This window comes from Rhinichthys klamathensis, unplaced genomic scaffold (assembly GCF_029890125.1).
Source record: "Rhinichthys klamathensis goyatoka isolate OS25496 unplaced genomic scaffold, OSU_Roscu_1.1 h1tg000082l_1, whole genome shotgun sequence".
Taxonomy (NCBI): Eukaryota; Metazoa; Chordata; class Actinopteri; order Cypriniformes; family Leuciscidae; genus Rhinichthys; species Rhinichthys klamathensis.
The window spans coordinates 1,638,811-1,661,495 of NW_026606624.1; the positions used below are offsets into that span (position 1 = coordinate 1,638,811).

At 38.1% G+C, this 22,685-nt stretch overlaps 1 protein-coding gene across 1 annotated transcript in view; it reads left to right on the forward strand.

Annotated features, from left to right (window-relative positions):
• cass4 (Cas scaffold protein family member 4) overlaps positions 1-22,286 on the forward strand; it is a 35,353-nt gene extending 13,067 nt beyond the window's left edge. Inside the window, exons 2-7 of the mRNA XM_056251395.1 lie at positions 15,989-16,393; positions 18,237-18,314; positions 18,955-19,068; positions 19,172-20,449; positions 21,654-21,731; positions 21,836-22,286. Of these exons, the coding sequence (XP_056107370.1) occupies positions 15,989-16,393; positions 18,237-18,314; positions 18,955-19,068; positions 19,172-20,449; positions 21,654-21,731; positions 21,836-22,240 (2,358 nt within the window). The 3' untranslated portion in view covers positions 22,241-22,286. The remainder of the gene's footprint in view (positions 1-15,988; positions 16,394-18,236; positions 18,315-18,954; positions 19,069-19,171; positions 20,450-21,653; positions 21,732-21,835) is intronic.
• Positions 22,287-22,685: the final 399 nt, after the last annotated feature.

The window sequence follows — 22,685 nt, forward strand, 5'->3', positions numbered from 1 at the left end:
CGGCCATCAGGGCCGGGCTGAAGCTGGTACCCGGGCGTGGCAGGGGGGCTCGACAGCGCCCCCTGGAACGGGGTCCGAAAACTTGGTCCATAAATCAAACACGCTTCCATGTAATAATATGAAACTCGGTACACATATAGATCTCATCGGTTCATATATCCTTTGTACTTTTACTTTTTACCCCAGCCCAACAGGAAGTCGGCTATTATGGTTTGTTTGGAAGCGTATGCCCCTGGAATTCGATATACTCCTCCTAGAGAATTCAACCAATCGCAAGGAAACTCGGTCAGCATGATGTCAAGACATTGAGGATGAAAAATTGCCAGGGGATTTTTCATATCTCGAACGGTTTGGCCGTGGCGAGGAAACAAATTTATGGCGAATAATGGAAACAGGAAGTGTGTTATAACTTCTGCATACATTAACTGATCTTGATGAAACTTCAACAGTATGTTCGCTGTAAGAGGCCGATCACATGGATGTGACTATTGTGAGTCAAAGTTATAGCGCCACCAACTGGCAGCAGGAAGTGTGTCACTTTCTAAATGCTTTTGACAAAAGTGGGGGGGGGGTAGTTTTATCTACAGTTACAAAACTCAGCGTGTATATTCTTCTCCTCAAGCCAAACAACTTTCTAATTTAAAGTAATTAGCTCCGACCCTCAGAAAGTCAGATATTGTGGTTTGAATAGGGTCATTTTCTCTCTTTCTCTCTCTGAGCCAATATGGCAAGCCGCTTTAACATTTAATCATTTTAACCTTCTAGTCTCTATTTTCATGCTACTAGTACTTATTTTTAGATACTAGTATCTATTCCATTAAGTACTGGTACTTATTCATTAGCGACTAGTGCTTATTCTTTAGTACTAGTGCCTATTCTTTAGATACTAGTCCTTATTCTTTAGATATTCTTTTGAATGCGTATTAGTAGCTAATGAATAAGTACTGGTATCTATTTAATAGGTACTAGTATCTAATGACTCAGTACTAGTATTTATTTAATAAATACTAGTATCTATTAATAGGTACTAGTATCTAAAAGGTCATTTTCTCTTTCTCTCTCTCTGAGCCAATATGGCAAGCCGTTTTAACATTTAATAATTTTAACCTACTAGTCTCTATTTTCATGCTACTAGTACTTATTTTTTAGATACTAGTATATATTCCATTAAGTACTAGTACTTATTCATTAGCGACTAGTGCTTATTCTGTTTAGAATATTCAAAGTGCTTATTAGTTTAACCCTTTAAGGCCTTGTCTTTTTGGATATATATCTTTTTTTTATATAAAAAAAATGTGCATACAACCCATATATTTTAAATGTATTGTTTGCTTTAAATTAAATTTAGATTGTATGTTTGGTTTTTGAACCTAAATAAATTTCAAATTAATGTGCTATATTTCAGATCAATATATTTGTTTTCCTTCATTTTAATCAACACTAACTTTATTCTCATCTGAATTATAAATAACTTATTTCTGTATAAAATAAAAAATCCCGAATAATCCAGACCAACCAGAGCACACTATTTCTACAACATCATCAGTGCTGAAGCGGAACTACCAGAGCCGTTCGGCAGATAGCGAGCAGATATTTTGTGTCACGTTGTGCACAATAACCCTAAAGGCACCAGGGTGGCGGTGCCACCGGCTTTTTATATATATATATATATATATATATATATATATATATATATATATATATATATAAATATAGCTGCGAGCAGCGATGAAGGGCCAAAGCCGGCGGCACCGCCACCCCGGTGCCTTTAAAGGCACCGGGGTTGCGGTGCCACCGGCTTGGGCCCGTAATCGCTGCTCGCAGCTATATTTATATATATATTTATTCTTATTATTTTTCTGCTACCTTTTGGACACTTTTGGAGGCCTTAACATGCTCAAAAACTCCTGAAACTTTGCACACTGGTCAGAACCCGCGGCCATCAGGGCCGGGCTGAAGATGGTACCCGGGCGTGGCAGGGGGGCTCGACAGCGCCCCCTGGAACGGGGTCCGAAAACATGGTCCATAAATCAAACACGCTTGCATGTAATAATATGAAACTCGGTACACATGTAGATCTCCTCGTTTCATATATACTTCACACTCTTACTTTTTACCCCAGCCCAACAGGAAGTCGGCTATTTAGGGTTGTTGGTAAAACACACGCAATGGAATGTGAAATACTCCTCCTAGAGAATTCAAACAAACGGCACGAAACTCGGTCAGCATGAAGTCAAGACATTGAGGATGAAAGTTTGCGAGGGGATTTTTGATATCTCGAACGGTTTGGCCGTGGCGAGGAAACAAAATTATGGCGAGAAACGTGAAACAGGAAGTGTGTCATAACTACTGCATACATTAACTGATCTTGATGAAACTTCACCAGTGTGTTCGTTGTAAGAGCCCGATCACATGGATGTGACTATTGTGAGTCAAAGTTATAGCGCCACCAACTGGCAGAAGGAAGTGTGTCACTTCCTAAATGCTTTGAAATCACCCTCTTATTTTTACCCGATTTGCTTCAAACTTCACTACTATAATGTAAACACACGGCAGATGTAGACCTGTGAATGGATTCTTGATATCTTAGATACTGTTGTCGTGGCAACGCATCAAACTTTAATATTCTTTTTTTATGCTTTTGAGACTCTTAGCATGCCTGAAATTGCTTAAAATTGCATGAAACTCGACAGACACATCTCATTTATTAGCCAGTAGACATGTGCAAAGTTTCAGAAACGGGCGTGTTGAGGGCTCAGTAGCGCCACCTTTTGTCAAAAGTGGGGGGATTAATTTTATCTACAGTAATAAAAATCGGTATGTGTATTGTTCTCCTCCAGCCAGACAAGTTTCTAATTTACACTCAATAGCTCCAACCAACAGGAAGTCAGATATTTTGGTTTGAAAATTGTCATTTTATGTCTCTCTCTCTCTCTGAGCCTACGTCTCTGTGTGTGTGTGTGTCTGTGAGTGTGGGGAGGGGGAGGGGGGCTAGATTAACCATTTGACTGCTGTGTTGTTTGGCCTGCATTAAAAAAGAAAATAAATGTCTTACGCCTTGTATTTTTTAAATAAGTTGTATTAATAAGTAAAGGCATATAACCAGTTGAATTGTAGTGCATTGAAAATAGTTTTATATAATTAGTTTATTAATTAAATTAACTTGGTCCATAAACTTCGTCAGAAAATTTGGTCCATAAATCAAACACACTTGCATGTAATATTATGAAACTCGGTATATAGATCTCATCGGGCCAAACAACTTTAAGCCAGCCCAACAGGAAGTGGGCTATTTTTGTCTTAATGTGGATGTTTTGCAAAACCAGGCTCTACATTTTTACCCACTCCTCTTAAGTGGTTTATTTTATTCCCACCAAACTTTTTCAACATGATGAAAATACATTAAAGAAGCATAATTGTGAATATCTATTGAATATCTCTAATTGTTTTGCTATGGCGAGGGATTAAAATCATGTAAAAAAAAAAATAAACACTAAAAGCCTCATATCTTCTAAAAATTTAATTATACACCATTTATTTCTAGATAAAATTATACAAATATCACAACTAAACCCATTTTATTCTTGTTTTCAATTTAAGAGTAATGTACAAGTTTAAAAACAGCCAGGATGCACTATTCAGTTAAAAAAATAAATATATCAAATAATACATAGGGCTATACTGCCCTCTTGTGTTCAAAATCAGGTAGGCCTATTGTATTTAAATATATTAGGTAGCCTATGTGACTCCGAGAATATTTTCTCACCGGTTATTTGACGTGTAAAACGTGTTAAATCGCTAAGTTAAAAGTGAAAGTAAAGTAAGGACGTCCGCACGGACATTTATAGTGGTGGCGCTCACAGTGCGCTCGAATGAATTTCTATGGAAGTAGAAATGAAAAAACATTCGCTCTGTTTTGCTCGCTCGTCGCCATGGACGCGCACCGTTATGAATTCCAGTGCAGCCGCATACTTTTTAGTGTCACTAAAATTAGCGCCATATCGGGGACCGATTGCTTCCGGTTTTCAGGGAAAAGACAACAACAAAAGAGTAAATGACAGATTCGCTTATATAGGCGCTTTTACACAAAATATTCCGTCATAATTTTTCCAGTCAGCTCTTCACTCTCGTGATTAATGAATTTTGACTCCTGTTGCTGATCTTTGCTGCAACTTTCGTTCTGCTCACAATTTAGTAAGCAAATACGTTCAAGTTTTAATTGTAGTGACTAAATGATTTTATTATACACACACCAAATTGACGGTGGGGGGCCATGGTATATTTAAATCTGCCAATTGTAATATCTGCTGGGCACCCCTAGTCTAGTCTTATTAAATGTATGCTTCATCTTTCATTTTTAATTTGTAAATTTGATCAATAAATTCAATTATTTAGAATAATAAGACACTATATGGCTGTTACTCTAGGTAGGGGTGATCAAATTAAATCGTTTACACTGAAAAATAACAATGCATTAAATAATGTGAGATTGTTTTAAATATGAGTTGGAAAGAATGATACTTTTAAACATAACACTAAACCGTCATTAGGTGTCGCCAGGCGACCGTCTTAATGAGTGAGTCATTGATTCATTCGTTCAAATGATTCGTTCGAACGACTGAGTCATTCATGAATGAGACAATACATGTTTATGGATTGGTCATTGAATCTTTGAGTCAATCGATTCGTTCAAAATGCTGAATCATTGTGTCTCTTACAGCGACAAGAGTTTAACCCTTGTTCAAGTTTAAGGCCTTGTCTTTTTGGATATATATCTTTTTTTTAAATTCCAAAATATGCATACAACCCATATATTTTAAATGTATCGTTTGCTTTAAATTAAATTAAGATTGTATGTTTGGTAATTTAACCTGAGATGAATGTGCTATATTTCAGATCAATATATTTGTTTTCCTTAAAATTTGAACTAACACTAACTTTATTCTCATCTGAATTATAAATAACTTATTCCTGTATAAAATAAAAACACATTAGAATTTTCTTTTTTAATCAATGTAGAATGTGTAATTGAAAAATAAACAGATTAGGGCTCTGAGGACAATAAATGAAAATCAATGCGATATGGTGAATGTCCAAAAGATGGCTCCCACAGACTGTTTTAAATGGGGTTGGATAAATATTTTTTGCTTTTAGACAGTGTGTGCGTGTGATTTTAGTTGGGTGACAGTTGTAGGTTACAGTTTGACAAGAGTTTATAGTTTGACAAAAGCACTTTGTTGTGTTTTATTGCGAGTGTACACAAATATAAGTAAACACTTTGCAGTTTGAATGATGTCCTCTATGAACAAAATGACGGAGTATGTTTTTATGTGTAACAGTTCAATCGCACCCGCACCCGCACCCGCACCTCACCCACACACACACACAGACACACAGACACACACACACACACACACACACACACACACACACACACACACACACACACACACACACATATTGAAACCTGAGTGAAGTACAAAGCCCATAATGAAGAATAGTTTAGCATCCAAATACATCGCAAATGTTGAAACAGTTTGATTCTAATGAGAGAGTTACGTGAGCCAAACACCACCTACTTTCACTTTCGCTTTCAATTATTTCGGTTATTTCTTAATTATAGTTTTTTTTTATTCTTGTTCTGTTCTGAATATCATTAAATTTAAAGAATTGCTTGTGTAATATTTTGAGTGTATCATCAAAACAGATTAATTCTCTCGGTTTAGTGATTCCCTAGTTATTTTTTTATTGTTTTCATTGTTCTAATCCGGTAAGGCAAGTGATATATATATATATATATATATATATATTTTTTATATATATATATAATTTATATATATATATATATATATATATATATATATATATATATATATATATATATATATATATAAATATAGCTGCGAGCAGCGATGAAGGGCCAAAGCCGGCGGCACCGCCACCCCGGTGCCTTTAGGTAACTAAAGGAACCGGGGTTGCGGTGCCACCGGCTTGGGCCCGTAATCGCTGCTCGCAGCTATATTTATTATTATTATTATTATTTTATCGACTATTCGGGCACTTTTGGGGCTCTTAACGTGCACGAAAACTCTTGAAACTTTGCACACGGGTCAGAACCCGCGGCCATCAGGGCCGGGCTGAAGCTGGTACCCGGGCGTGGCAGGGGGGCTCGACAGCGCCCCCTGGAACGGGGTCCGAAAACTTGGTCCATAAATCAAACACGCTTCCATGGAATAATATGAAACTCGGTACACATATAGATCTCATCGGTTCATATATCCTTTGTACTTTTACTTTTTACCCCAGCCCAACAGGAAGTCGGCTATTATGGTTTGTTTGGAAGCGTATGCCCCTGGAATTCGATATACTCCTCCTAGAGAATTCAACCAATCGCAAGGAAACTCGGTCAGCATGATGTCAAGACATTGAGGATGAAAAATTGCCAGGGGATTTTTCATATCTCGAACGGTTTGGCCGTGGCGAGGAAACGAATTTATGGCGAATAATGGAAACAGGAAGTGTGTTATAACTTCTGCATACATTAACTGATCTTGATGAAACTTCAACAGTATGTTCGCTGTAAGAGGCCGATCACATGGATGTGACTATTGTGAGTCAAAGTTATAGCGCCACCAACTGGCAGCAGGAAGTGTGTCACTTTCTAAATGCTTTTGACAAAAGTGGGGGGGTTAGTTTTATCTACAGTTACAAAACTCAGCGTGTATATTCTTCTCCTCAAGCCAAACAACTTTCTAATTTAAAGTAATTAGCTCCGACCCTCAGAAAGTCAGATATTGTGGTTTGAATAGGGTCATTTTCTCTCTCTCTCTCTCTGAGCCAATATGGCAAGCCGCTTTAACATTTAATCATTTTAACCTACTAGTCTCTATTTTCATGCTACTAGTACTTATTTTTAGATACTAGTATCTATTCCATTAAGTACTGGTACTTATTCATTAGCGACTTGTGCTTATTCTTTAGTACTAGTGCCTATTCTTTAGATACTAGTGCTTATTCTTTAGATATTCTTTTGAATACGTATTAGTAGCTAATGAATAAGTACTGGTATCTATTTAATAGGTACTAGTATCTAATGACTTAGTACTAGTATTTATTGAATAAATACTAGTATCTATTAATAGGTACTAGTATCTAAAAGGTCATTTTCTCTTTCTCTCTCTCTGAGCCAATATGGCAAGCCGTTTTAACATTTAATCATTTTAACCTACTAGTCTCTATTTTCATGCTACTAGTACTTATTTTTTAGATACTAGTATCTATTCCATTACGTACTAGTACTTATTCATTAGCGACTAGTGCTTATTCTGTTTAGAATATTCAAAGTGCTTATTCAATTTTTTTGCTTATTTATATTTTCAGAGCAGAAAATCCGATTTTTCTGCTTATTCAATATTGCATCTAAAAATGTAAGTGACTTGACGTGTGTGTGTGTGTGTGTGAGAGAGAGAGATGTGTCTGTTACAGTGACAAGAGTTTAACCCTTTAAGGCCTTGTCTTTTTGGATATATATTTTTTTTATTTAAAAAAATGTGCATACAACCCATATATTTTAAATGTATCGTTTGCTTTAAATTAAATTAAGATTGTATGTTTGGTAATTGAACCTAAATAAATTTTAAATTAATGTGCTATATTTCAGATCAATATATTTGTTTTCCTTCATTTTAATCAACACTAACTTTTAGGGCTGCAACAACGAATCGATTAAATCGATTAAAATCGATTTTTGAAAGAGTTGGCAACGAATTACATAATCGATTCGTTGCATCGCGCGACACGGAAATGTTTGAGTATAAAAAAAAAATTGGAGTTGAGCGCGGAGCACTGTCGCTCAATCGCGGAGCGAGTGCGAGAGAGACCGAGTGTGTCCGAGATCGCGCGCACGAGAGAGAGAGAGACCGAGTGTGTCCGAGATCGCGCGCACGAGAGAGAGAGAGACCGAGTGTGTCCGAGATCCCGCGCACGAGAGAGAGAGAGAGAGAGAGAGAGAGACCGAGTGTGTCCGAGATCGCGCGCACGAGAGAGAGAGACCGAGTGTGTCCGAGATCGCGCGCACGAGAGAGAGAGACCGAGTGTGTCCGAGCATTGGTAATTTGGTACATACTACAGTAATATATAATTAGGCCTACTATATAAGATATAAATAAAAATAACAATTACATTCTTACCACTGAATTAGCTGACTGTGATTTGAATCAGATAGACAGACGATGAAAACAGTTTCTTTTCTGTCCAAATAGCCTACCACTACAAGGGCAGGGGAATATTTTTTCCACAATTTGCAGCACTGATTTTTTCGATCTTTACTCTAATGACTCAGAGAAACACTATACGTATATAAACAAAATACCTTACACACCATAGGAGATGGTCAATCCATTGTATTTGTTTTTAAAATATTATTTAATAATGTATTTATATTTTATATACATTGTATTTATAATTAATATTAGGATAGACTACAGATATTATCTTCTCTTATAATTATTATTATTGCTATTATTATTACCTATTATAGGTAATATGATAATAGGTGCATTTGCTTGTTAAAAAATGTCAAACATTTTGTTAAAGATTATAACATCTTTGACTAAAACAAAACACAAGTTTGTGAGTGTGTGCATCTGTGAGTGTGAGAGTTTGTGAGTGTGTGCTAGTGTGGTGTAGAGAACAAGTTCTGACGTTCAAACAAATCCTGTTAAGTTTTCTGATTGGTATTTTTCTTTATTTTTTATCAATTATTTATTGTTCTGACAGCAGCTCACTTTATTTTTAAAAAGCATATATTATTTGGCAGATGTAAAGCATACATGTGTATGTTTTTGGTTAGTCTATTTTTTTGCACTGGACTTTTTTTCACGGTGAATTTGCACTGTCAGTTCTGTTTTTTAATAAAGGATTGGAAATTAATGCTTTTTTTTATTATCCGATTCATCGATTAATCGTAAAAATAATCGACAGATTAATCGATTATTAAAATAATCGTTAGTTGCAGCCCTACTAACTTTATTCTCATCTGAATTATAAAGAATTTATTTCTGTATAAAATAAAAAATCCCGAATAATCCAGACCAACCAGAGCGCACTATTTCTACAACATCATCAGTGCTGAAGCGAAACTACCAGAGCCGTTCGGCAGATAGCAAGCAGATATTTTGTGTCACGTCGTGCACAATAACCCTAAAGGCACCAGGGTGGCGGTGCCACCGGCTTTATATATATATATATATATATATATATATATATATATATATAAATATAGCTGCGAGCAGCGATGAAGGGCCCAAGCCGGCGGCACCGCCACCCTGGTGCCTTTAGGTAACTAAAGGCACCGGGGTTGCGGTGCCACCGGCTTGGGCCCGTAATCGCTGCTCGCAGCTATATTTATTATTATTTTACTACCTTTTGGGCACTTTTGGGGGCCTTAACGTGCTCGAAAACTCTTGAAACTTTGCACACATCTCAGAACCCGCGGCCATCAGGGCCGGGCTGAAGCTGGTACCCGGGCGTGGCAGGGGGGCTCGACAGCGCCCCCTGGAACGGGGTTTGAACACTTGGTCCATAAATCAAACACGCTTGCATGTAATAATATGAAACTCAGTACACATATAGATCTCATCGATTCATATATACTTCATGCTCTTACTTTTTACCCCAGCCCAACAGGAAGTCGGCTATTAAGGGTTGTTTGGAAAACACATGCAATGGAATGTGAAATACTCCTCCTAGAGAATTCAAACACACGGCACGAAACTCGGTCAGCATGAAGTCAAGACACTGAGGATGAAAAATTGCCAGGGGATTTTTGATATCTCGAACGGTTTGGCCGTGGCGAGTAAACGAAATTATGGCGAGAAACGTGAAACAGGAAGTGTGTTATAACTACTGCATACATTAACTAATCTTGATGAAACTTCAGCAGTGTGTTCGTTGTAAGAGCCCGATCACATGGATGTGACTATTGTGAGTCAAAGTTATAGCGCCACCAACTGGCAGCAGGAAGTGTGTCACTTTCAAAATGCTTTTAAATCACCCTCTTATTTTTACCCGATTTGCTTCAAACTTCATGTGCATAATGTAGACACACGCCAGATGTAGACCTGTGAAAGGATTATTGATATCTTAGATACTGTTGCCATGGCAATGCATCAAACATTAATATTCCTTTTTTTAAGCTTTTTCATGCTTTTTTATGCTTTCGGGCACTTTTGGGGTTCTTAACGTGCTCGAAAACTCTTGAAACTTTGCACACGGGACAAAACCCGCGGCCATCAGGGCCAGGCTGAAGCTGGTACCCGGGCGTGGCAGGGGGGCTCGACAGCGCCCCCTTGAACGGGTCAGACAATTTGGTCCATATATCCAACACGCTTTACCCTATTTGCTTCAAACTTGATGTGTATAATGTAGACACAAGCCAGATGTAGACCTGTGAAAGGATTGTTGATATCTTAGATGCTGTTGCCGTGACAACGCATCAAACTTTAATATTCTTTTTGGATACTTTTGAGATTCTTAGCGCACTTTTGGGGCCCTTAACATGCTCAAAAACTCTTGAAACTTTGCACACGGGTCAGAAACCGCGGCCATCAGGGCCGGGCTGAAGCTGGTACCCGGGCGTGGCAGGGGGGCTCGACAGCGCCCCCTGGAACGGGGTCCGAAAACTTGGTCCATAAATCAAACAGGCTTTACCCGATTTGCTTCAAACTTGATGTGTATAATGTAGACACACGCCAGATGTAGACCTGTGAAAGGATTGTTGATATCTTAGATGCTGTTGCCGTGACAACGCATCAAACTTTAATATTCTTTTTGGATACTTTTGAGACTCTCAGCGCACTTTTGGGGCCCTTAACATGCTCAAAAACTCTTGAAACTTTGCACACGGGTCAGAACCCGCGGCCATCAGGGCCGGGCTGAAGCTGGTACCCGGGCGTGGCAGGGGGGCTCGACAGCGCCCCCTGGAATGGGGTCCGAAAACTTGGTCCATAAATCAAACACGCTTGAATGTAATAATATGAAACTCGGTACACATATAGATCTCATCGATTCATATATCCTTTGTACTTTTACTTTTTACCCCAGCCCAACAGGAAGTCGGCTATTATGGTTTGTTTGGAAGCGTATGCCCCTGGAATTCGATATACTCCTCCTAGAGAATTCAACCAATCGCCACGAAACTCGGTCAGCATGAAGTCAAGACATTGAGGATGAAAAGTTGCCAGGGGATTTTTGATATCTCGAACGGTTTGGCCGTGGCGAGGAAACGAATTTATGGCGAATAAAGGAAACAGGAAGTGTGTTATAACTTCTGCATACATTAACTGATCTTGATGAAACTTCAGCAGTGTGTTCGCTGTAAGAGTCCGATCACATGGATGTGACTATTGTGAGTCAAAGTTATAGCGCCACCAACTGGCAGCAGGAAGTGTGTCACTTCCTAAAGGCTTTGAAATCACCCTCTTATTTTTACCCAATTTGCTTCAAACTTTATGTGTATAATGTAGACACACGGCAGATGTAGACCTGAGAAAGGATTATTGATATCTTAGATACTGTTGCCGTGGCAACGCATCAAACTTTATTATTCTTTGTTGATGCTTTTGAGACTCTTAACATACTTGAAATTGCATGAAACCCGACAGACACATCACATTTATTAGACAGTAGACATGTGCAGAGTTTCAGAAACGGGCATGGTGAGAGCAATTAGAGAATAATGTTTAAGTTTAAAAACAGCCAGAATGGTTGTTTAGTCAAAAAAATTTTTTTTCCAAATCATACATAGTGTTATACTGCCCTCTTGTGTTCAAAATCAGGTAAAAAGCGAAAGTAAAATAAGGACGTCTGCACAATTCATTAATAATGGTGCAGAGTAGAGTGAGCTTTTTCAATTAATTCCTATGGAAGTAGGAATGAACTAAACAACGTTCGCTCTGTTCTGCTCGTCCCTCACCGTGGGCGCGCAGAGTTATGAATGCCCGTGCAGCCGTGAGCATTTTAGTTTCATTTTAAAATTAGCGCCATTTCGGGGGACGTATTACTTTAATTTATTTAACAAAAACACAATGTTGTGTTTTATTGCGAGTGTACACAAATATAAGTAAACACTTTGACGTTTGAATGATGTCCTGTATGAAGAAAATGACGGAGTATGTTTCACTGTTCAATCGCGCTGAGCCACCCAGACCCCCACACACACACTGACACACACACACACACACACACACAAACACACACACACACACACACACACACACAATAATAAAACATTCAACCTAACATATACAAATTACACTGCTATGTTGAAATAGTCAGTAGTACAATTTGTATCATTCACAGTAAGCACCGCTCCACTGTGATTTTTCCAAGCACATTTTTGCACAAGTGAAGAGGATGATTTTTTCCGTCGATATTGGAACGTGAGTGAAGTACAAAGCCTGTAATAAAGAATAGTTTAGCATCCAAATACATCGCAAATGTTGCAACATTTAGATTCTAAAGAGAGATTTACGTGAGCCTAACACCACTTACTTTTACTTTTGTTTTAAATTATTTCGTTTTGGCTTTATTATAGTTATTTTTTTATTCGTGTTCTGTTCTGAATATCATTAAATTTAAAGGATTTGTTGTGGAATATTTTGAGTGTATAATCAAATAACACTAAACCGTCACTAGGTGTCGCCAGGCGACCGTCTTAATGAGCGGGTCATTGATTCATTCGTTCAAACGATTCGATATCAGTACGAATCAACGAATCATTCAGTAATGAGAACGCGTTGCTGTGAGATGCTCGATGGTTCTGCTGTGATCTTTGTTTAACTATTTTCGCTGCTGAAACAGAAAAAAAGTCAATATTGCATCTAAAATGTAAGTGATTTGACGTGTGTGTGTGTGTCTGTGTGTGTGTGTGTGTGTGTGTATGATTGTGTCTGTTACAGTGATTGTTTAACCCTTGTTAAAGTTTAGGCCTTGTCTTTTTGGATATATATCTTTTTATATAAAAAAAATAGCATACAACCCATATATTTTAAATGTATTGTTTGCTTTAAATTACATTGAGATTTGTATGTTTGGTAATTGAACCTGAATGAATTATAAATGAATGTGCTATATTTCAGATCATATATTTGTTTTCCTTAAAATTTGAACTAACACTAACTTTATTCTCATCTGAATGATAGATTATTTATTTATGTATAAAATAAAAACACATTTGATTTTTCTTTTTTAATCAATGTAGAATGTGTAACTGAAAAAATAAACAGATTAGGGCTCTGATCGAGGACAATAAATGAAAACAAATGCAATATGATGAATGTCCAAAAGATTTTTTTTGCTTTTAAACTATGTGTGTGTGTGTGTGTGTGTGTGTGTGTGTGTGTGTGTGTGTGTGTGTGTGTGTGTGTGTGTGTGTAAGAGATTTCGGTTGGGTGACAGTTGTAGTTTACAGTTTGACAAAAGCACAATGTTGTGTTTTATTGCGATTGTACACAAATATAAGTAAACACTTTGCAGTTTGAATAATGTCCTGTATGAACAAAAGGACGGGGTATGTTTTTATGTCTACATTGTTCAATCACGCCACACACACACACACACACACACACACACACACCAACTATTTTTCTAATCAGATCAGGCAAGTAATATTCTGTCTTGGCACACTTCATATAACTTTCAAACTTGTGTACTTATTTCATGTGTCCATTAAGTCCATGAGACCGTAGGGTGTCTCATTTTTCATTTTAGGTTTCAGAAGGTTGCTCACGCATACTTTGTGGTTGATATGTGCCCTCAATGCACACTTTTGCAGAGCCCACACCAATGCAAGCTCTACAGCACGCATCTTCTCAAAGGTCAAAGCGGAGTTACGATATTGCCCGTCATGCACAGTAACCCTAAAGGCACCGGGGTGGCGGTGCCACCGGCTTGTTTATATATATATATATATATATATATATATATATAAAGGCACCGGGGTGGCGGTGCCACCGGCTTGTTTATATATATATATATATATATATATATATATATATAAATATAGCTGCGAGCAGCGATGAAGGGCCAAAGCCGGCGGCACCGCCACTCCGGTGCCTTTAGGTAACTAAAGGCACCGGGGTTGCGGTGCCACCGGCTTGGGCCCGTAATCGCTGCTCGCAGCTATATTATGTCATTTGTTGTTGTTCATCTGAGGTTGTATTACCAAAATGTAAGAATTGCTAACGACCAGATGATTTTTTTTATTATGTTCTGATAAAATAGGTAAAACCATAAAATTCTAACGGGCGTGTGTGTGTGTGTGTGTGTGCGCGCGTGCGACGTGTATGTATGTGTATGTGTGTGTCAGACAATACTGCACGCTTTGTATGACCTTACATTTCCCGAACAAAAGTAATTGGAATCTGATCTGAACATTTAAACTGTTATAATTGATTTGGATTTGTTTTATGTCACCGATAATAAGGCTGAGTGACTGATAGATAGTTGTGTAACAGTCTGTGTTCATTCAAGGTATTCCTCCATGGACGTGATGTTTCATTTCAAGCATGTGCACTGTTGCTGCTGAGGAATTTGTGAGCACATGGGACGGGGTTTAAAGAGACGTGTGCACATACGACAAGCGTGTGTGTGTGTGGTGATGTGTGCTGAGCGAGTGGCTCTCCAGATGTCACACACATCAAATATCTTGTTTACTGTATGATTTGTAGGTGCAGGTGTTTGTGTTTGTGTCTGAGGGCCTATTTATAAATAACATACAGACATCTGATGTACATGAGTATCAAACTCTGGAAACGCTATTGAATTTACAGAAAGTCAGAGTGCTTTAGATATTTCTGCTAAAAATGATTTGAATGGATTCATTGTCCAACCTGTTTCCCACCGATAAACAGTCTAGACCAGAAGCCCAAATGTTGTATTTTTGGGATTTTAAAATGTAGACATAGGGAAGTGTGTGGAAGATGTTTCCTTTTTTTTTTTTTAAGACAATTGTTGTAGGAAGTGAAAACCAAGCATAGAGAAAGGCTTTTCATCCATACACCTGTCTTATTAGGAAAACATCTTTTTTTGTTTATACATACATGCACACATTTTTGGGATCAGTAAGATATTTTGAAATGTTTTTGAAATGAGTCTCTTATGCTCATCAAGGCTGTATTTATTTGATCAATAATACAGTAAAACAGTGAGTGATATTATGAAATATGATTGCAATTTTTAAAATAACAAATTTTCTATTTTTAATATATTTTCAAATGTAATTTATTCCTGTGATGGCCAAGCTAAATATTCTGCATCCTTACTCTACCTGTGTCTTTAGTGTCACATGATCCTTCAGAAATCATTCTAATATGCTGATTTGCTGCTCAAGAGACATTTCTTATTATTATCAATGTTGAAAACAATTGCTAAAAATGTTTGTGGAAACATATACCGTTTTTTAGAATTCTTTGATGAATTGAAAGGTTTAGCGTGTATTTGAAATGGGAATTTTCTGTAACATTAAATGTCTTTACTGTCACTTTTGATAAATTTTTATGTGTCCTTGCATAATAAAAGCATTCATTTCTTATAAAAAAAACCTTACTGACCCCAAAGTTTTGAATTTATAGACATAACAAAAGCATTTTATCAAGATGATATCGATACTGGTAGTATAATATTGCAATAAGGCAAAGAAAAAAGTATATTTGTGTTGGATTTTTGCTTCCTATCTGAACAAAGCGTCAGATAACTAGGGAACAAGGATCACATGGATTCTTTCAGCAGGGCTACAAAGTCGTGCCTAGTTACGCACTGGCCCATTATCCTTGTCACACAAGGCCATTGTTTATTTAAAGCCAATTCCAAGACATTACTGCCATCCGTGGTGCTTCTTCATTGTGTGTCATTGTCATTACGTGTCTTCTGACCAGAACTTGTCTTAAGGGACCAATCTCTCATATCTTCTGTCTTCTGTTTCCTTCAGACCCTGTATGCCAGAGCTCTCTATGACAACACAGCCGAAACTGAAGATGAGCTGGCTTTTCGCAAGGGTGACATCATCTTGGTGCTAGAGAAAAATGTAGCGGGGAGCATCGGTTGGTGGGCGTGTTCTCTTCATGGACGTCAGGGCCTGGCACCAGCGAACCGCCTGGCTCCTCTTTCTCCAGCAGAGGCTGAGAAACTTTGTACGAACTTAAGTCCACAGAGAGACTTCTTGAGCAACCATAGCCATCAGAACATCTATCAAACTCCAAACGCTACCAAGCCACCGGAGAATTCAATTTATGAAGATATGAATACAGTATATAAAGTGCCCCATCAAGCCAAACCTTCACCAGAGAAGCACACGGCACAAGAGGATCCAGAAGGAACCAGGTCTCCACATAAAGTAAGTCTCTCATTGGATCAACCGCACCTTTTCTATTACTGGGTCATGTTTATGTTTTATGCAATAGTTAGTTCCTGAGTTTGAATTTGATTGGCCCAACAGCACTGGAACTTTTCAGTGTTCCAGACTGTCAATTTATGCAGTAGTGGTGAGGATTATTCAGTGACTATTTCCTCAGGTTACATCGTTACACCAGTAAATGACAATAAGTGTCTTTATGAGTGAGTAATTAATTTGAATCATTCATCCAATCAATTTGTTGAAACACTGATTGACTGAATCATTCTTCCAACCGACTCATTCAAAACACGGATTAATTCAAGACTGAAACAAATGACTGGCTGCATCCAATTACGCATAATTCCCTATATAGTAGGTAAAAACAGTATGTGAAATGAGTTTAATGTCTAAATTCACAGTATTGAGGCCATGAGGGCACGGGAGAGGATTTGTGAATGACAGTGAAGTAACGCAAATGATGCGGGTAGGTCACATGACAAACACGACGAATGTATAGGCCTTATGCACCAGAGAAACAAGCGCGCTGCCATCTTTAGAATTTTGTCTTTTAACTTCCGTTTTGGCGGTAGCCCTGTATATTTCTATGGCATGGCTGTCAAAGAGTAGGCTAATTACCCGGTGAAGTGGATTTACTTATTTTAGAGTTAGGGAAAGATGTTTGAAGCGGATGTCATAACAAATGGCAGTAGACCGGGAAGATTTTAAAACTAGCGGTTCATTCATAAATCTGTAAGATCTTACCTTCATTCTGTGGAAATACAAACCAGAAGACAGAACGCAACGAGCGCAGCTCTTAAAAGGGCCGGAGCTATAGAAGGTCTATAGGACACCCAGATTACGTTTATACTATACACATATTCATATTAAATAGAACATATTTTTCAGCAGTCACAAAGTGTTTACTTATTCAAAAGAAGTACATACAGTAGTATGTACTGTATGTACTTTCAGATGAGTGAGTCATTGATTTATTCACCCAACCGATTCATTCAAAAACAATGATTCGTCCAAGACCAGAAAAAATGAATAATTCATTCAAAGGATTCCATTCTAAAACACTGATTAATTTAGTAACTAAACAGTACTGTTGAAGTGTGTCTCAGAGACATGCAACGGTTGCAACTTTGCCTGAAACTTTTTTCGTTGGCAGAGCAAAACAAAAAAGACACTGAATTTTTTCAAAAATGTAAGTTACTCAATATTAACTTTGTTTATAGAACTGTTATATAAAAGCAATAGTACCCTTGCAATCATAAAAGACAGATCTGAATATTTAGATGATTTAGTATACATTGAACTGAGGCAAACAACAAGCAAGGTCTCGGAAACCCCTGCTGGCAAAGAGTTTACAGATGGGGACCAGGGGCCTCTCTCTGCGGGGACAGGTATGTAGCACAGGGGCTTTATGAGCTCATAAAAGAACAGCAAAGACAGATTTCAGACACCACTAACTGCAACCAGAAAATCTAGGGCTGAGGACCCCAGAGAAAGAATGAGAGAGGGGAAGAGAGAAAGACAGAAAGAAAGAGAGAGAGAGAGAAGTGTCTGTGCAAGTTACTGTGTAATATGTGAGGCAACTGGGTGCACATGTTGCCCACTTCCCCTCCTGCTTCAGGGAGAGACGTTTACTATTGCAGCTTATAACATGGCTTTAATTAGAAAACTGGGTTAACAGGGCACAAGTACAGTAAAGTGCACAGCACTTTAAAGGATCCTGTCTCGCAGTAAGAAGCGGGCCATGTGTTGACACCTCCACAGAGCATTGAATTGTTTGTTTGTTGAGTTAGTTTTGTGACTAGACATGCATTTTTGCTCTTTTCAGGCTCTAACTGCTCATCCCAGAACTGGTACAGAAATATATGATGTACCAAGCCCGGTGAGAAAACCCTCCTTGTTCACAGTAAGTCCTCTTAAGGTTTTCTTTTGAAATCTGTTCACTAGGTTAAGGGACCCCACAGAGGGCTGAAAGGGGGGGTCTGCAGAATTTTTATTTTTATGTTTTAGAGAAAACAGGGTGAAATGCAGGAAAGAAATAAAAATGTATAAATTATATAGTTAGAAATCTGATTTACAATTACAGAAAACAGTTTTAATGTTTAATTCTGGTTTTTGCACAATTTATTTTATTGACTGCCATTGTTTTATCAGTATGAAAATATTTACAATATAAATCATACTTTTAATCAAAAAAGATTATACATCTAATATTGATAGCAGGTAAAAAAAAAAGAGATAGGCCTACATTGTATTTTTTAAAATGAATTATTTGTTTTGTTTTTCACATTAGTATAGTGACAATATCAAACCAGTTATTTGATTTTGGAAACAATGGTGTTTTTTTGTGTGTGTTTTTTTAACAACAACAAAATTATGGGTCTTTACACAACGTGCTTTTATTTGGGAGTCCCAATTGAAAAGTTTGAAAACCTTCACACCTAGTAATTTTTGGTTAGAGACAGTGATGGTCAGCTTTAGAAATACTCTGCAAAATAATATTGATAACATTTAACTTCATAAACTGTGTAACTTGTCTTTTGAAGCCATCTACACGGCGGCCTTTGGAAAGGGAAACATTACTGACGTCAAGCACAGCGTTTAATAAAAGATATGAAATGCTACAAAATGCAAGATGCGCAACTGCAACCAATATAAAAGTAGGCATGATAATGCATCTACAGTAACACATAAATGCTGAAACAAATCAATTTGTGCAATTTCAGAAGCATTTCTAACTGAAAACTTTTGCTTCTATTTTAGGTCGCCACTATACACCCATTAGTGTCCCAAGACCCCAATTATGACATCCCAATACCCTCCATCAGTGAGGATATTCAAAAGCCTCCATGTGGTTTTATTACCATGCCGAAACCTGAATGGATTTATGATGTGCCTCTCTTCCCACAAAAGCAAGGATGTGAACCTGGTTATTACGGAACCATGCCACCCAAAACTATTAATTCAAACAAGCAGCCTCTTTATGACACTTTGCCAACACACATTTGCCCTGAAAAGAAGCACAGTGTCGTCCAGCCCCTCTATGACATCCCCAAACCGAGCAATGCTGTGGTGCAATCTTGTATAGACACTGGGAAATCAACAAATGCATGCATCTATGATGTTCCACCTTGCCTTAAACCAAAAGAGACCCCTGTAGTGTTACCCAAACGTCAAAGCCTTCCTGAAATGGACCCTATAAAGAGCCACGAACCCCTTGATTACAGGGGTAAACCTGGACTCATGTATGACCAACATTGGCCCTCAAGAGACAGGGCAATGTCCAGGAAGCCTGTGGAAGGGATGATTGGAATGGACAATGAAAATAACAAAGACCACCAGAGGAGCTCAACGGTGTCCACTTCTTCCATGGCTTCCAGTTCTTCCAGTTCTTCCAGGAGCTCTTGCGACTCCTTCATGCTGAGTTCTCCGGAACCCGAGCCCTTGCGTGAGGTCACGCTTTCACAGGAGGAAGCTGGCAGCAGGTTGCTCGAGCTGCTGGAAGTGGTGTGCCAATCCGTGCCCAAGCTTATGCTGTTCGTCAGCAGCCAATGGAGGAGCAAAGAGCACCTGGAAAAGCACCTCCATAAGATCCGCACGGCTGCCGAAGACGTAACTGACTCCGTCAACTGCTTCTTGAACTTTGCCTTGGATGTCAGAGGTAATGCGCAGCGGCTGACAGACTCTAACCTCCAGACCAGGCTCCTGAAGCAGCTCTCCATCGTTGAAGACTCAGGCTTGATCCTTCAGCAGGCTGCAAGCGCTCTACGAGATCTGGGCTGGCTGCTGGATAAGCTAGTTCAGGATGCCGGCCAGTCCCAGACGCCTGACCACCTGGAGCGGTTTGTTATGGTGGCTCGGACCGTACCAGAGGATGTGAAGAGACTGGTGTCCATCCTGAACGCAAATGGAAAGCTTCTTTTCAGAGTGCCGACTAAGGAACCAGACATGGTGGAGGATGTAGGCTCATCTGAATGGAGAAGTAAATGTGAACCAATGGTAGACTCAGGAATAGATGAGAGTGACTATGTGCAACTTCAGGTAGGCAAATCACACTACAGGCTACTCTCATTAACATTAATAGCAGTTATATTAATAAATAAAATGCTATTACTCTAAATTTTGGATTCATACCGATAACCCCATAGTTATCTTCCTGTTATGGCCTATAACCAATAAATGGACGATTTTAGAAAGTTTTATGTTAGAAATTTATACTATAAAATATATATATATATATTAAATATAAATAAATGAAATAAATTAGAAATAAAACGGTAAAAACTAAGAAATCAATCATTGTAAATACTACATGTGAATGTAAGCATCACAACATTACAATGTACAGTATGAAAAATGGATCTTCATGGTGAACGTGATTTCACCAAGTACTGGATCAACTTTCCAATCAATCAATCAGATTTGAGGGACAAGTTTACAGTTTATGTCAAGTTTAGGCTTAGAACCAGAGTGAAGTACTAAAACATCAGTGTTATTAACCTTTCATTACCCTCTGATTTTAGGGAAAAGTTATGGTTAGGTTTAGGGGTAGGGATTGGGTAAGGACTACATTTTGGGACAGGAATGTTGATCCAGGATCAACAAAATATGTTGATCCAGGACCATGTCTGTCTTGGCAAAATCACTGTGACCGGTCATCTATATGGAAAAAATTAACATGCGTGATAAATTATTATTATTTTCTATATATTTTTTAATTATTATATATTTATTAATATCTGCTGATATGGTACTGCTATATCTTGCATCCCTGCTACAACTAATAATAATGTACGTTGTACCATAAATCAAAATCATTTGTATATACTAACTTTTATGTTTTTGAAAGAACTCTCTCATGCTCACCAAGGCTGCATTTATTTGATCAATAATACAGCAAAAACAGTAATATTGTGAGATATTTTTGTATAATTTACAATAACCATTTTCTATTTTAATATATTTTAAAATGTAATTTATTCCTGTGATGGCAAAGCTGTATTTTCAGCATCATTATTCTTCTGAAATCATTCTAATATGCTGATTTGGTGCTCAACAGTATTTGAAATAGAATAGAAATAGAAATTGTGTAACCTTTTAAATGTCTTTACTGTCACTTTTGATCAAATTAAACTTACTGACCCCAAACTTTTGAATAGTAGTATAACATTGAATAAATTATAAGACATGACCAATAATATTGTTTGCCTAAATATTTTTAACCAATGTTATTGCTTTTCAACAGACAAAGCCAGAGGTTGACCAACAACCAAAACCAGCAAAGAGCAGCTTTAAATCAAAGAAAAACGGTGATAAAAAACAGGTAAAAACGTGTGACGCTCCCAGTACAGCTCCCAGTATTGTGTTCAAAACTTATATTGATTTGGACTTTCTAAACAATTTCATTATTTATCGTGTCTTCAACAGGTTTTCAAATCACAACCCGTTAGCCCCTGCAGTCCACTCCAAACCTCCTGGAAGCCTTGCATCTCTGACCACTGCCGGCTATATTTTGGAGCCATTCAGAAGGCCATCAGCGTGTTTAGAAGTAGTCTGAATGATGGCCAGCCCCCGGAAAAATTCATCTCCCACAGCAAGCTGATTATTATGGTAGGCCAAAGACTTTTGAACACTCTGTCTAGTGAAGCCAAAAGTCGAGAAGGCAACCGGGAAATGAGCACTCAGCTGTGTGCCTATCTCAAGCAACTGGCCATGGTGACCAAGAAGGCAGCTGTGAACTTCCCTGACAAACTGGCTGTCCAGGAGGCACAGGACATTGCCAAAGAGTTGGCTCAAAGGGTACAACACTTCAGAATGTCACTGGACGTCTGAGCAGCAGTTTTGCCATCTGGCCCAGTTTATCGTGAGAGGTGGGCTGGTGAAGCAAAATAGTGTCGGCCCAGTTCTGGACCGTGTGGAATCCAAGTGTACCAGATGTGGGCCGGATCTGGGCCGACACTATGGTGCTGTCTATTTGTGGAATATCTCAATTTCTGTGATTTTTATGCGAGTCTAAAGCAGCCATCCTTAAACCGAAGCCCACAATTTTTTGTTTTGTTTGACATGTTAGTCTGGATGAGGAGGCAGTGTTAAAGGTAGTAACAAAGGGACCACTTATAATTATAACCTCAATTAATGATATTGAGTATGTTTGCATGCACAACATATGCTGATGCAAGAATAAAAGCCTTTGTACAAATATCAGTAATGTATAGACATTTAAAATGTAAGCGTTGCAATCAGGTTTTGCCTTCACCTTTTTTATCTGATAAAATAA